At 30.6% G+C, this 17,019-nt stretch overlaps 1 protein-coding gene across 1 annotated transcript; it reads left to right on the forward strand.

Annotated features, from left to right (window-relative positions):
* On the forward strand, window positions 1-8,944 carry LOC107163250 (putative multidrug resistance-associated protein lethal(2)03659). The gene is made up of 26 exons (XM_089222047.1): window positions 1-113; window positions 468-554; window positions 897-995; window positions 1,066-1,200; window positions 2,324-2,534; window positions 2,776-2,998; window positions 3,076-3,232; window positions 3,302-3,440; window positions 3,808-3,918; window positions 4,000-4,290; window positions 4,348-4,512; window positions 4,584-4,705; window positions 4,771-4,868; window positions 4,937-5,022; window positions 5,108-5,496; window positions 5,568-5,845; window positions 5,911-5,990; window positions 6,097-6,247; window positions 6,327-6,433; window positions 6,491-6,614; window positions 6,673-6,843; window positions 7,534-7,661; window positions 7,751-7,996; window positions 8,104-8,276; window positions 8,366-8,606; window positions 8,695-8,944. The coding sequence occupies exons 2-26, from the start codon at window positions 475-477 to the stop codon at window positions 8,731-8,733; spliced, it is 4,044 nt and encodes a 1,347-aa protein (XP_089078173.1). The 5' UTR covers window positions 1-113; window positions 468-474; the 3' UTR covers window positions 8,734-8,944.
* Window positions 8,945-17,019: the final 8,075 nt, after the last annotated feature.

A 17,019-nucleotide genomic window follows, 5' to 3' on the forward strand; every position in this document is an offset into this window, starting at 1 on the left:
AAGGAGCACATTATACATATTTGTAAATTGTTGTGTTTAAAAAATAATTATTGTTTTCTAATTATTAAAGATAAAATTTAAAATTATTCCATTTTATTTAATGTTGACAGAAAGTAGGTACCTATATTAATTTCAATATTTAGACTAAGTTTTTAAAAACTTAGTAAAATGTTTTGTTAATTGAATTTCATTCATTATCGTGAAGGTAATCGTTACATACACTGATACTTGCAGATTTTTCTATGATTGTATAGTTTTATATTGAAGTATTTTTGAAACTTTTTTAATTTGCTTATAGTCCGGGACTATTAGTCCCAGACATAAATTTATTTGTAATTATAATATTACTTTAATATTGGTGAAGGTACTAATGTTATTATAATATTTTTATATACATTACATTTCTGACTGTATTCTTCTACATTACATAAATTTACCTAAATAAATTGTTTTAAATATTGTTTTAGGTTCAAAATGGAAGCTGCGGGACATAAAGAAAAACAGCTACCAAATCCACGAAACAAAGCAAATATCTTCGAAATTCTTACATTTAGGTGCTACTAAGTTTTTGAAAAATGGTTGTGTTAGAATATAAGGTTATAACTAATAGAATTGAAAAAAAAACAACTTTGTCATGTAGTTGATTTTCTTTTTCCAGCCCACTCGTAACCTAGACAAAATGCCTTCACGTAAAATCACTTTTATTTTTTGAGTTTTTGAGAAATCATAGATAAAAAGCACTCATTTAAAAAACTATGAAAATAATAATTTTTCAGTGTACAACTACCGCCGACTCGTTTATATGTTATTGTCTCAAAACATTTGAAACATAAATTAAATTAATTTTTTCTATTAATTTTTAATACTTCTAATATATTTATTCTTTTATGATATAGCTGGATCTTAAAATTCTTAAAGAGAGATTTGGAGATCATTGATTTATACAATCCACTTAACGATCACAAGTCATCATTATTAGGATATGAAATTGAAAAGTATGTTTATAAGATTTTATTCTTTTTTAAATTAAACTTAACAAATGTTCTTAAATTGTTCCGACACAAGGAGATGGAAGGTAGAGATTATTAATGCAAAAAGTACAAACCGGAAACCTAGTTTATTAAGAGTTTTAGTTCGAATGTTTGGTGGAAGTTTTTTGTACTATGGGATGGCACAAATTTTCGTTGAAACAATGTTAAGGTAAATATATTATTTATTAAATCATAAAAAACATATATTAAATATTCTTATAATCGATTTATACTTGTATAGTTGTTTCATTGAAAGCAAACCTTTGTTTCTATTAAAAAAAAAAAAAAAATATTATATAAAACAAAACTAGGTCACTCGCTCTACTGAATAGTAGGTAATAACTAATAAGTTTACCAAATTATGTAATAATATGGTTCCTCAGGGAAAAGTTCCTATAATATACTATATGATAGTATGAAACGAACATTTTTTTCACCAATGAGGCAAAGATGGCTGTAACACGGTTGCGTCTGTTTTACCTTTTTACCTACAAAAAAATCAACACAATTGCACTCTGAGAAATATATGTTTTGCTCTTCTAAATATAGGTCTTTCCCCGATACAATTTTTTAAAATACAGTGGTAAACTCAAAATTGAAGTTAAAAGTTCGAGTTATCCAAGTTTGACAAGTTTAACAATATTTTCCTTCCCAAACTTGGTTAACTCAAACTTTTAATATCAACTATGAGTTTACTACTTCGACTGTATTTTTTAAAAGTGTATTGGACAAAGACCTATATTTATAAGGGCAAGACATGTTTTTATAATTGATTGCGAACACAGGTGGTGTGGCGTGCGGACGGTGGTACGGTGGAACTTTGATACATAGTACGCGCGGTGCACTATTTCTTTTTTTTTGTAACGTTACAATTGTTATTTTACAATGTGCCTATTAATGTAAATTTATATTTATAAATAATAAATTAATAAAATTAATAATCTTGTATATAAAATATTTATTATTCATACTAACACAAAAACCTTAGTAGAAAACATTTTCACTCAAGTATGTCAGTATGTGGTACATTTATACAGGTGAATACAGGAACGATATTATGAGGTCTAACGCCTTTTCCATAAATGTTGTTTTAATTGCGTCCAATTCCAAATGTACCTTGTCATTGAGTCACTTAAATGGATTAGTAAATTATAATTCAATGATAAATCATTGCTTATAATAATAATTGTTGGGAAAAGTCTAAAAATATTGACTATGTATATAAAAAATATATATCAGTGCTTAATGCTTATAATATATTAGTAGGATTAATGAAAGTGATTTTTTTTTAGAATGACTCAACCTTTACTCATTGGTAGACTGTTAGCATATTTCAACCACGACGAGTACAACGTAATCGACTCTAAACACGCATATATGTATGCGTTCGGTCTGTTATTAAGCATGTTGGCTAACATAATATTATATCATTATTCGCAATTGGAAATGATACACCTTGGGATGAAAATCCGTGTTGCTTGCTGTTCAACAATATATAAAAAGGTAAATTCACTTGCCAAAAATAAATAGTTATAGGTTCAATAAATTATGTATTATTTATTATTATATCTACAACTAAATATAAAAATATCATTGATGTTCATGTCAACATATCTGTTTGATTTTAAAACTTAAGAAGATTTTCTTTATTACTGAGTATCAAATGTTTCTTATGATTTATAATAAATTATTCATAATTGTACTTACGAAGCTATGTCTGATATTTTATTTTATGTACATGTAGGCATTAACATTAAGTAAAATTTCTCTGTCTGAAACTACTGTCGGTCAAGTAGTAAATTTAATATCAAATGACGTAAACCGATTCGATATTGCATTAAGATATATACAATTTTTATGGATCGGACCACTGCAGACTATTTTGGTCACCTACTTTTTGTGGCAAGAAATAGGAGTGTCATCCATAATTGGAGTAATACTATTTCTCGCATTTGTTCCATTACAAGGTACGTACCTAGGTACTAAAAGAATTGTTATCTGGAATATGATAATGTCTTTCAAATCAGAACATTTTTATTTTCAGGATGGTTGGGAAAAATGACCTCCGACTATCGATCAAAAACTGCCCCGAGGACTGACGAAAGAGTGAGGCTAATGAACGAAATAATATCAGGCATACAAGTGATTAAGATGTACACATGGGAGAAACCTTTTGCATTGCTTGTACAATATGCAAGAAAGTGTGTGGATGTGGATATATTTAATAATTCATTGTACAATTACATAAATGTGAATTTGTTTTGTTACAGGATGGAGATCGACCAGATCAGAGGAACATCGTGGATAAGGGTTTTTATGCAATCATTCAGAATATTTCATTTTAGATTAGCATTGTTTATTAGCATTTTATCATATGTATTATTAGGAAATACTATTAACACGAAACAGGTAAATATACGGGTAAAAAAAAAACTATTATAAACAACATGGTAGCGCTAGGAATTGTTTTCTCTTTTGTGTGAACTGGAGCAGATACTTTTGGTATATTGGCCACAGTTTATTTCAAAATTTTCAGTTATTACTCGGGATAAATGATTCAATTAAATTTAGCATAATAATAACACGAGACATTCAATAAGTTATTACATTTTTCAGTTGTAGGGCTGGGGTGGGAGCAAGAAAATTTTTGGGGAAGGCTAAATACCTCCTTGCACTATTAACAACATGCCTGATTATGTATTACCAAGAAAACCATAATACAATCAATGATTAGATATTACCTAGTTATATAAATAAAACGTACCTATTTCTATAGGTTTTCGTTATAATAACGTACTACAATATACTATTGACAACAATGACAGTATTTTTCCCACAAGGAGTTCTAACACTAGCTGAGATGCTGATATCCATTAAACGTATTCAGGTATAAAAAATAAAGAATTACTTTAGATTCTAAAAATATTTACTAATATATAATAAATAATTATTTCGTTCGTTCCAAAAGTCATTTTTACTACAAGATGAAAAGGATAAGTATTACAAACCTTTATTATTGAAATCTGATAAAAAATGGACAAATGGCGTAGAAATGTCAAACATAAATAGCGAAAATTATACAGCAAATACAACTGGAAATCAAGAAGATATGGACCGATTGGGTAATTTTGGAATCGTCGTTTCAAACGCCTCGGCTAAATGGGTACTCAATCAACCCGATAACTCATTAAATAACATTAATTTAACCGTTAGACCGGGGCGGTTGGTTGCAATCATCGGGCCCGTAGGAGCTGGAAAAGTATAAATTGGCTATATGGTAAATGAATAATATAATAAAAAATAATTTTTTATACAGAGTTCATTGATTCAGTCAATTTTAAGAGAATTACCACTTTGCGATGGAAGTATTTCAGTGCGTGGTACCGTTTCATACGCATCTCAAGAACCATGGTTGTTTAACGGTTCAATTCAACAAAATATACTTTTTGGTTCGCCAATGGATCATAATCGTTACAACCAAGTACAATAATTAAAAAATAAAATAATTTGTTTGTATTCATAAGTAGAAACTTCACGTGAGTTATGTATTAGGTTATAAAAGTGTGCGCATTGAACACTGATTTTAAACAACTTCCTTATGGTGACAGATCTTTAGTAGGAGAAAGAGGAGTTTCTCTTAGTGGTGGTCAACGAGCGAGAGTAAATCTAGCAAGGCACGTAAAACACTAGATTTATATGATTATGTTTCAATAATATTTTATGATTTTGATGGTTCTAGAGCTGTATATAAACAAGCTGATATTTATTTATTGGACGATCCTCTATCAGCTGTTGACACACAAGTTGGAAGACATTTATTTGAAAAATGCATTAAAGGTATTTCATATTCTTATTAAGTTGTCGTTAGATTACTCATTTGATGACATAATAACTTTAATTTACAGGTTATCTCAAAGAGAAAACTTGTATTCTAATTACTCACCAAATACAATATTTATCGAGTGTTGATCAAATCGTTTTGATGGAAAATGTAAGTAGTTACATTTGTAAACAGTTTTAATACAAAATATGTTTTGTTATAAATTGAATGATATTCTATTTTTATTTCTCTGTAGGCAAATATATTAGCCGAGGGTTCGTATCAGGAACTACAATCTACTGGCTTAGACTTTACAAAATTACTTAAACCGTCGGATGAAACAACTGCCGATACTGAAATCGATAATAAAAATGAACCTAATAGTGATTTGGAACCGCTCTCAGAATTATCTCGACAAGGGTCTCTTAAAAGTATTTCGTCATCCATTGATGAGAATAAATTAAATGAGACTCAAGTAGCGCCCGTTGAGGTGGCTGAAGCTAGGTCTTCCGGAAAAGTTTCACGTAGTGTTTATTTGTCTTATATTTCTGCTGGAGGGAATGTTTTTAAAATATTTTTTTTATTATGCATATGTTTATTCACTCAAGTGCTTGCTACAGGTGGAGATTATTGGATAAGTTATTGGTAATTTAAATTGTATTTTATTCAATGTCGATAATTATATATAGGTACATTTATTTGTTTAATTATTTTAGGGTTTATCTAGAGGACCATGTTTTTCCTAGAATAGACAGTAAATCAACGAATATCACTAATTTTATTAGTTACCTATTTTCCGATACACATTTGATAATAACTCGTCAGTTTTGTGTTATAATGTACTCTATTATAAATTTGACTCTGCTAGTAGTCATTTTTATAAGATGTGCTATGTTTGTATCATTCCTAATGGGTACCTCTATGAATTTACATAACAACATGTTTAACGCTATCACAAGAGCAACAATGCATTTCTTCAACACAAATTCATCGGGTAACGAGTTTTTTAAATAGTTATTGAACTGATTATTTAATAGGAAGACAATATTATTTTTTCAGGTCGAATTCTTAACCGCTTCACTAAAGATATTGGTGCTATTGATGAAATATTGCCAGTGCCTTTGTTGGATTTTGTTCATGTATTTACATTAAATTCATGTTGTTTCCTCGTTATAATAATCAATTAAAACATATGAATTTATACTGCGTACTAAACTTATTTTTGTATTTGTATCGTTTTTCCAGATAGCGTTGCAACTTATAGGAACTCTTATAGTTGTTGGTTTAATCAACTATTATCTTCTAATACCGACTTTCATCATAGGATTATTGTGTTATTATACTGTTAATTTTTATTTATCAACATCACGTAGTATCAAACGTTTGGAAGGTGTTAGTAAGTACTGAGTTAATTATTGTATAACGTGTAGTGTTTTTAACAACGAATTATTTTATGTTTCAAAAATAAAACACAGCCCGTAGTCCCGTGTATGGATATTTGAATGCGTCGCTTCAAGGATTAACTACTATCCGAGCGTTTGAAGTCGAAGACATTTTGTGCAAAGAATTTGATGAACACCAAGTAAACAAAATATATTACTCCTTAATAAAATGCTAATGATTCGTTTATAACGTTTAGGATTTACATTCCTCGACTTGGTATTTATTTATAACATCAAGTGAAGCATTCGGATTTTCGTTGGACTTGATATGTTTCATTTATATATGTATTTTAACATTAAGTTTCTTAGTCTTAAACAATGGTAATATACAGTTTATTCTTTTGAAATTTATTTTAATTTTTAGTTACTTAATTTTTAGATTATTTTGGGGGAGATGTTGGATTGGTTATAACTCAAGCAATCAGTTTAACGGGTGCTCTCCAGTGGGGAATAAGACAATTAGCAGAATTAGATAATCAAATGACCTCTGTTGAGAGAGTACTTGAGTATACAAATGTTCCACAGGAAGCTTCTATTGAATCTTCTCCAGGTAATAATATATTTGTAATATAAATATTTTGAAACTTTCTAATAAATATTAAATGTTGAGGTAGCATTACACTGTGCATATTGTATGGTTCAATAATTAAAAAGACGTAGGTAAATAATTTTGAAAATAATTAAGATATACTTTTTGTCTTCAGATTAATAAACTTAAAAAGTAATGGGTCTATATTATCAAAATCTTATCGAATCTTATGCTTATTCATCATGCTTATTTTATCAAGGTTATGGTCCGTACTGACATTGATGTACACCTATATAGGCAGAGGTACTAAACATTTTTATCCTGTCGAGTGTTCACAATATGTTGATGGCTCCCGAATTATTATGATAACATTTAAACAACATACGCATAGAATAGAATCAACATCTGTGAAAATGATGGTGACTTTAGTAATTGAAATAAAACTTCAAAAGGTTGCGTGGTGTGATTCGTTAACTTTTCATAATGATTACAAATAATATGTACATATAATGATTACCTATACAAGACCAGAGACCTAAATTATAATAATGTTTTTCGGTGCTTCGACGTGATTCCCTTCACAAATTCTTGTTATAGCTCTAAGAGCCTCAATGCACAGTTTAAAATTAATCCCTTTGATATACACTATTTAATGAATACTATTCACCATTTTAAGGTATACTTTTATTCAAATTTTTGTTTCTGCTTTAGATAAAAAGCCACCTAAAGAATGGCCAGATAAAGGTCAAATTGTGTTTGAACATTTTTATCTACGTTATAGTTTAGATGCAGAGCATGTTTTGAAAAATCTCAATATTCAAATTCAGGAAATGGCAAAAGTAATAATGACCAATATTTACTACTAATTACTATTATTTTTTATTCGATTTGAATTTTGATACAATGATAATATATTCTTTTAATTTAGATAGGAATTGTTGGTCGAACTGGTGCAGGCAAATCGTCGTTGATAGGGGCGTTATTTAGACTTGCTATCAATGAGGGAAATATCACCATCGATGGCATAGAAATACACGAATTAGGATTACACGATTTACGTTCCAAAATTTCAATAATTCCTCAAGAACCAGTTTTGTTTTCGGGATCAATGCGAAAAAATCTAGATCCTTTAGACGAATACCCAGATCATACGCTTTGGAATGCTTTAGAAGAAGTATAATTTCCAATTACACTTTGTTTTTTTATTCATGACATAAATATATTATGAAGTAGTCAAAAAAGTTTCACGAGTAAGGTTTTGTGGATTTATTACTGTTTAAGGTGGAACTTAAAACCGTCGTAGAGGATTTGCCCGATGGTCTGAACTCAAAGATGTCTGAAGGCGGATCTAATTTTAGCGTTGGTCAAAGGCAATTAGTGTGTTTGGCTAGAGCTATTGTGCGTAGAAATAAGATCCTCGTTCTGGACGAAGCTACTGCTAATGTCGATTCACAGTAACTATTGATACGAATCATATAAAATCGATTTCATTAATGTCCTCATTATACTCTTAAAACTGAATGCTTTTAATTTTTATTTTCAGGACCAATGCGCTGATTCAAAATACGATTAGAAATAAATTTCGATCGTGTACAGTGTTAACGATCGCTCACCGTTTGAACACAGTTATGGATTCTGACAGGGTGCTTGTTATGGACGCTGGGACAATGGTCGAATTCGACCACCCTTATTACTTGCTGAAAAATAAAGACGGATATTTGTACAAAATGGTAGAACAGACTGGAAGCGAAACTTCTGAATCGTTACATAATATAGCAGTTGAGGTACAACTCGAAGCTAATTGTACAATTTCTTCGACTTGTTTAATCGAATTTATCATATCGACTAACTGCATTTGTACTTTTTTTTTAGAGCTTTATGAACATTGCCCATGAACCTCATGAGTCATGAAGTCTACGGTTTTTATGATACTATGCAGAAATCGAGAAATCGAATCACAGTAAAAAATACCATCGAAAAATAATCAAGGAAAAATACCGTTGGAAAATAAATAACAAAATTTTATACTTTGCTGCATTAGTACATAGTATCACGTCATATTTAATTAGCTATAAGTTTTATCTTTTGAATAAAAATTTAGATCACTAATCTAGCTACTCAAGTGTTCTATGTGTTGTATATTCTCTTATCCGAATTTTTAATTCTTGATTATTTAAAAATAAAAAATGTTTTTTATACTTAAAAATATATAATAACTAGTTTAACTTTGGTATATTATGTTTTTAGTGTAGGATTTTCGTTTTGGGGAAATTTAGTTAACATCATTCAATTAACATTTTATATCTTATATCGTTGTACCTCTGTATGACTATAGGGGGTATTGAAATCGCCTCCTCGTGGTATTCTCTGGGCAATGTTCATCTTTTAAAGACGAACGGCTAAAGTTCTTTCAACTCGGCGTCCAAACTAGCGTTTATAACGCTCTCCTGGCCTGGTTACATGCAATCAAACCGAACACAATCGAATGATTCAACCCAAAAATATGGCCCTTTTCAGGGCCACCAGACAAGAAAGCTATGGCCTATCCTACGCATTTGCCAAATCAATATCGAAGGTATTAGCAGATCAAAAAGTGACTACATCTCCCGTATCCTGAGGGAACAAGACGTCGACATAGTGGCAATCCAAGAAACCCCCACTCAAGACAAAATCCAACTCAATACCAGAGGTAAGATACACGGATACTCTATAATCGGAGCCACATACCACCGGTCCTACGGGATAGCAACGTACGCCCGAAATAACCAAGCTTGAAAGCGTAACTACCCTACACGACATCCATATCGTCAAAGTCAATGTTGGATCAATCTCAATTATTAACGTATATAAACCACCAACTACTATATGGCCAGGCCATGTCCTAGGAGACATCTTTCATCCAACAATAGTCATTGGTGACTTCAACAATCACCACGTGAATTGGAGGTATTCTAGTAACAATATCAATGGGGAGATGCTCGTTTCATGGGCTGAGACTAATAACGCCCATTTAGTTTTCGATGCTAAATCAAAAGGCACATTTAAGTCAGGTAGATGGAATAGAGAGTATAATCCCGACCTATGCTTTGTGTCAGTAACAACAAACAACTTACCCATGGCAGCTAGCCGAACAGTTATGAACGACTTCCCAAATAATCAACATCGGCTTATCCTAATTGAAATCGGGCTCAAAATCCCACTAATTAACTCCACACCTTACCCCAGATGGAATTTTAACAAAGCTGCATGGGAAGAATATACAAATGAACTAGACAAATGCATCCGGTGTATCCCACCTAAACGTTCGAACTACAATAGATTTTTGCGACTCATCATTGCTATTGCAAAAAAACACATGCCAAGAGGCTATAGGAAAGATTATATCTCCGGCTGGAACGAACTAAGCGAAAACCTATACCGAGAATACATGAACGGGAACATTGATGTAGCGGATGACCTCTTAATTAGCTTTGATGAATCCAGGAGGGAAAAATGGATTAAAACAATGACAGCCCTTGATTTCAGACATTCTAGTAGGGAAGCATGAAATGCTTCTTTCTCAAGAAATTGGGAGGTAAGAAACACACTAGACGAAAGGAATCATCAATCTCACCTAACCAAGTTGCTAACCACATAGTTAACGTATCAAGAATGCCTTCGGACAAGAGACACACAACTCAGATAAGAAAACGCTTTAGAGACCTCATAAAAAAATGCACCCAAACCCATGAACTTTCTGCTCCTTACTCAGAAGCGGAAATTACCTCAGCTATAAAAGACTTAAAATCGGGGAAGGCTGCAGGGCCAGATGGAATGTACCCTGAATTTTTGATAAACTGTGGTCCTAACACCAGAAGATGGCTATCTAAATTTTACACTGACATTCAACAATCCGGCACGCTGCCTCCAGAATTTAGAAAATCTAAAATAATTTCTATCGTAAAACCCGGGAAATCAAACGATCGACCAGAAAACTACCGACCAATAGCACTACTCAGCGTGTGCTATAAGCTACTGGAGAGAATAATCTACAATCGAATAAGCCCAATTATACTAAATACCATCCCGGTGGAACAAGCCGGGTTCAGGCCGGGCCGAAGCTGTTCTGATCAAGTCCTCTCATTGACCACCTATATTAAGGCAGGCTTTCAAAACTGCCTAAAAACTGCAGCGGTATTTATCGACCTAACGGTGGCTTACGATACCGTTTGGAGACACGGCCTGTTGTATAAACTTCTTCATACTATTCGCTGCCGAAATACCGTCCAGATAATCAACACTATGCTTACTAATAGATCATTCAATGTTCACATGAATGATAAAATTAGCAATTCAAGAACATTAAACAATGGCTTAGCCGCTAAGCCTTAGCGCTAGGCTCGGTATTAACACTTCTATTATTTAACGTCTATATATAGCCGACCTCCCAATGACTCACTCCATTAAATTCGCATACACTGATGACCTAGCTATCGTGACTCAACATAAAGACCTTATTGAAACAGAAAGGATACTCACAGACGATCTCATCACTTTAGGTAACTACTTCATGCGTGGAGACTTAAACCTGACACCAACAAAACAGAAGCGTCCTGTTTCCATCTCAACAATAAACTTGCTAGAGCTCAACTAAACATATCTTTGGAGACGCTCTTAAACACAATTTTCACCCCAAATACCTCGGCAAGGACCTAATCAACGCAAACTTCGATATGATGATGAATTGGAAACAAACGTGGGTAGCCACGGTAGAGAATGACAACATCCTAGGTAACATATCACCAGGACATATACCCACAGGATTTGACCTACAGTGCAATCTGTAGTGTACACTTAATAGAATATGAACTTTGCACTGTAGATGTGCAGATTCCTTGCACAAATGGGGCATGAGAAACTCACCAGAATGTGACTGTGGATCAAAGAAGCAGACCATCTACCACATAGCTTTTATGTCCTATCTACGCCTATCGAGGTCCCAGAATCAACTGCCTCACAACCCCACCCTCATTTATTAAATGGCTGAAGGAACTAGAACTATATCTCTAATACCTTATTAATATTACCCATACTACTAATAAATAATATTTACCATATTAAAACTCTAATGCATGTAACCCCCCCCCCCCCCAAACCATACGCTAAATAAATAAATAAATGGCTATAATACCAATATGTGTATATATAAGTATATTGTAAACACGGCCACAAACGTACCAAAGGGCGGAATCATATGTTTATTAAATAAATATGACAAACACATTACACATCATAGAATTGGGACTATTATAAATTAAATAAAATTAGAAATTGCAGCTGATGAAACAAATCCAATTATAATTTACCACAGAAATCATATTATTAAATGTCAGTTATAACATATAAATAATTATTGTTTCGATTTACTATATACGTTTATAGCACCATTCACTGTTTATTATTTATACATGACAATAACTTTTTACTAATATTGGTGTAATGACCATACATTTTTTAAACTTTTTTTTTATGTTAAATCACTACATGGAGGCCGTACTGTATTCACATTGCTTAGCCCCAACATTTTTTAAACTCAATATTTATAGCTATTACAATCAGTATTCAGTGGTGTAATTATGAGACGGGGATATATCCTCCCACAGAGTTAATTATTATAGAATGGCAGTGCATTTAATCTACTTCAAAGCATACTTGGGGTCCTAGATTATAAAATTACTTTTAAATTGTATAATTATGTAAATTTATTCTATTATAAAAACTATCAGCATAGGTATTGTTAAAACTGTTGAACAAAACTTTGTTTTGCCGTACGTGTGTAAGATGTGGGCGACCCCCTTTTTGGCCAATATTTTTCAATTAACATTATTACCAGTAATTTTGTGAAAAAAATAAGAAAAAAAAATATTTGCAATAAATTATTATAAGCATAACCTATTACATTAATCGAATAAAAATTAATATAGTATTATAATACCTATATAATAATAATTAGATATTATATTATAATAAAATATGTATTCATGAATATGTCGAAAGTTAAGATTTCCTAATACAATAGTTGAATAAAAATTAATTTAATCTTATAATTCCTATATTTTTATAATGGCATAATGACTATAATATAGTATATTATAATATAACATATTGGCATTATACTATACTACCATATTTATATTAATTTCACTATTGTCTATACAGTCTATAAGACACATGACACATCACTATAACTGATTGGGTCGCATTTTTCGTTATATTACTTATATATTAAACAACTTACAAGGAATAATACTGGTTCTTTTTTATTTCCAAAAAAACAACTATGAACAAAATTTATATTGAAGAGTGAAGACTATAAAAATATTTTTTCAAACAAATACTAATTGTTAATTCATTCAACTAAGCTAATAATATGTTTATCAATTATAAAAATTAATCATTTAAAAAATCACAGTTTTGAATACAATAATATGAAGTTCAGTTGTTATGATAGTAAATTTAAAAGAAAACTGTAGGTACTGGCCGAAAAGGGAAGGATATATTTTTGCACTGACCGAAATGGAATGTTTACATTTTGGCCAAAAACGGTGACATCCGTAAGACGAAGATCGCCCATCATACGAATGCGACGGTTCCCTTAACAATTTATGTAATAATTATAATATAATGTAATATTTTATAATTTGTTAATTTTTATTAACTCAATCAACATTTTAGAAATCTAATCAAATTATGACCCGGTATTAAATTTGTATAAAACGTTAATTGTTTCTTTAGGCGTGTATATAGTATAAGAAGTAGGTATATTGTCCATTAAAGTGAAATAAATCATTAAATTGATCTCTTTGTCTTCAAAATATCCTTGCGTACATTGGACTTCATTACTATTGTTGTTTAATTACATTAAATCTGTTTTAATTAAACATCATTGCAATTTTTCTGATGAATTATCTTACATTTAGTTTATATAATATTTGATATACAAATGTATATGGTTATATTATTACTTATTTGTATACTATATTATGTTGTACCTGATCATTGAGTAGGTCTTTATATGTAATGGATGTGTTAAATTTGAATTCAATGATAAATCATTGCATAAGAAAAACGGTGTTTCATCGATTCCGCCAGACCTTTTATACTTGGGGATATGGTTTATCGATTCCGCCAGCATCGATTCTGCCAGTGCAGGTAGTCTAAAAACAACCTACCGATTTTATTTATTTAACTATGTATATTGTATTATTTTATGTATATATTAATTAACATTTCATTAGTTTTTCATCATCATATTATAAAAAAATATATTTGACTAAATTAATTTATATTAAAATTAATTATTTAATTTTTTTTTTTAAGCATTTGCTAGGCTGAGGTAAAAATTGGAAGGTGGCGGAATCGATAGGTTGTTTTTAGACTACCTGAACTGACGGAGTCGATACTGGCGGAATCGATAAGTCCCCAAGAAACACGATTATGAGTGAAGACAGCCTATACAGTGTCCCGCGAGGATTTACTATTGCGATATCTCACGAAATAATTGATATATCAAAACTCTGGTTTTGTAATAAGACTCACAGGGAGAAGAACTACAATTATTTCATTTTTAATTCATATTTTAATGTTTTAGTAAAAAATTTAAAAAATATATTTTTTTATTAATTATTTCCAAAAAAAAAAAATTGAAGATAACCATTTTGTAGAGTTTATTTTTCTGAAAATATTGATGTTTCAAAATTTTATTTTTATTAATTTCCTGATTTTTAGTATTTTTTTTAGTTTTGAAGAAATAAAATATTATGTTTTTAACTAGGCACACTAAAAACCAGAATTTCGAATCGACATTTTGGATATCACCGATATTTTGGGTGATATCGCAATTGGTAAATCCTCACGGGACACCCTGTATATATGACATATGTTACAGTAAAAGTACGAATATCGGTTAAACCTAGGATTTACCGGTAAATCCTAGGTTTCGCCGACTATTGTTGATAAATGTCCGAATTTGGGACATTTACCAATTGATTTCGGTAAAACCTAGGATACACAACATCGTTTGGTCAAACCCCGAATGATTTTTATAGTTCGGACTTTTACAAACGAGATTTGGTAAATCTTAGGATAAACAATCAGTGTTAGTAAAAGTCAAAAATTTTTACCAAATTTATTAATTATTATTATTATTTATGTTTATAGGTAGGTACTACATATGCCTATAATATATTAAATACACACATTTATATTATTGTTACCTACCCATATATTATGACAACTAAACTGAGATCGGCTTTTTTCTTCATTATCATAATTATTATTATTTAAGTATTGACTTTGGGAATTTTCATTTGACTTTCATATACATCATGATAATGAAAAACCTTGACACGTGTACCTAAATACTCATACAATCAAATCACTATCAATAGAATCACAATACAATCAATAAATTAGCCAAAAAGGTACCAAGATATGCGATAAAAGTTGTTCCTATTTAATACTGTGTTGCACATACAATTTATGTAAATGCCGATCCAAAAATGTATTGTGCAACTCGAGATGTCACAGTAGCCAAGCCTGCACAAATAAATAATTTAATAATACAATTAATTTAATCATAATGAAAATAATATACTAGTAATAAATGTTCCTAGTGCATTTAATATGTCAATTTTTGCATTAGTATTTTATAATAATAATAATAACAATAATATAAATGTATGTATTTAATATATTATAGGCATTGACGTAGTACCTACCTAAATAAACTTAAATAATAATAATAATTAATAAATTTGGTAAAAATTTTTGGACTTTTACTGACACTAATTGTTTATCCTAAGATTTACCAAATCTCGTTTGTAAAAGTCCGAACTATAAAAATCATTCGGGGTTTGACCAAACAATGTTGTTTATCCTAGGTTTTACCGAAATCAATTCAAAATCAACAGTAGTCGGCTTAGGTTTAACCGGTATTCGTACTTTTACCGTAACATATATACCTATTAGCCTATACTGACGCCTGTATATTTTATTCTGAATTTATATTAAACGACTTAGAACTAATTAAAACTGTCAACTAATAGAATGATTGATAACAAACTTGTGTTTTAGTCTAAAATACATAATTCCGATATTATGCTCTAGTATTATTGGGTAGGTACCAAATATCATTTTCCTTGTCATTCTTTCATCAGAATCATCCGGAAATATCCATTCCTTTTACCTGGTTTCCTAAAAACTAAGTATTAAGAATTACAGCATAATGACTTGTGATTGCAGGGAAATACTTTTATGCATTTTTCAAAAAACTGTGTTTGCTTAAATATTTTGATTAACACATAGTATTTCATTATAAAACTCTTAATATCTTTCTTCGCACAAAATCTTAAAATTTGATTGATTGATGAAATTCATATCAAAAATTTAAACTATAGAAAAATAAATAATTTTTTTTTGTTACAAATTACGTCGATATCATCGATAAATTGTTTATTTTCATTTTTGTAAGTCATATACCTATAATAGGTACCGATGAGCATTTCTTGGCTAAAATCGTACTAATCTTTTTTCGGCCGATTCTCTTTTTCTACCAAATTTCAGGGCCGTTCCTAGGCAAGGGCGAGCGGGGCCCACGCCCCGGGCCCCGCGCTTTGGGCTTATCATTTAGGCCCCGCGCTCACACACATGAAAAATCCCAAGTTTTCTTTATTAAGTACAACAATTTACATAATAAATATTACATATTATTTAATTTAAAATGTTATTAATTAAATTAAATCAAAAACGAAAAAATTAAATAATATTAATAAAGTAAGCAAAACTCTACAAAATGAAAAAATTTCAATTGATTTTGCTGTAAACAATTTGAAAGGCCTGAAACAGTTTAAGTATCGTGAAAATAGATTTAATGAAGCAAAAGAAGAAGCTATTCATATTTGCAAACAAATTGATATAACACCAGAGTTTAAATCTAAAGAAGAAGTTTAAAGAAACGAATGTTTAGTTATGAAAGCTTTCCTCAACAAGCTCAACAAATGAAGAAGAATGTTTTGTCAATGCTTTTTTTACCAATTTTAGATCAAGGAATTGTATCTATAAATCAACGATTCACCCAATTAGATCGTTTTAACAATTATTTTGGATTTCTGTTTGATATTGGAAATTTATCGACGGCTGATTCAAATATATTGTTAA

This window comes from Diuraphis noxia, unplaced genomic scaffold (assembly GCF_037042655.1).
Source record: "Diuraphis noxia isolate RWA-SAM2 unplaced genomic scaffold, SU_Dnox_SAM2 contig0003, whole genome shotgun sequence".
In the NCBI taxonomy this organism is placed as follows: Eukaryota; Metazoa; Arthropoda; class Insecta; order Hemiptera; family Aphididae; genus Diuraphis; species Diuraphis noxia.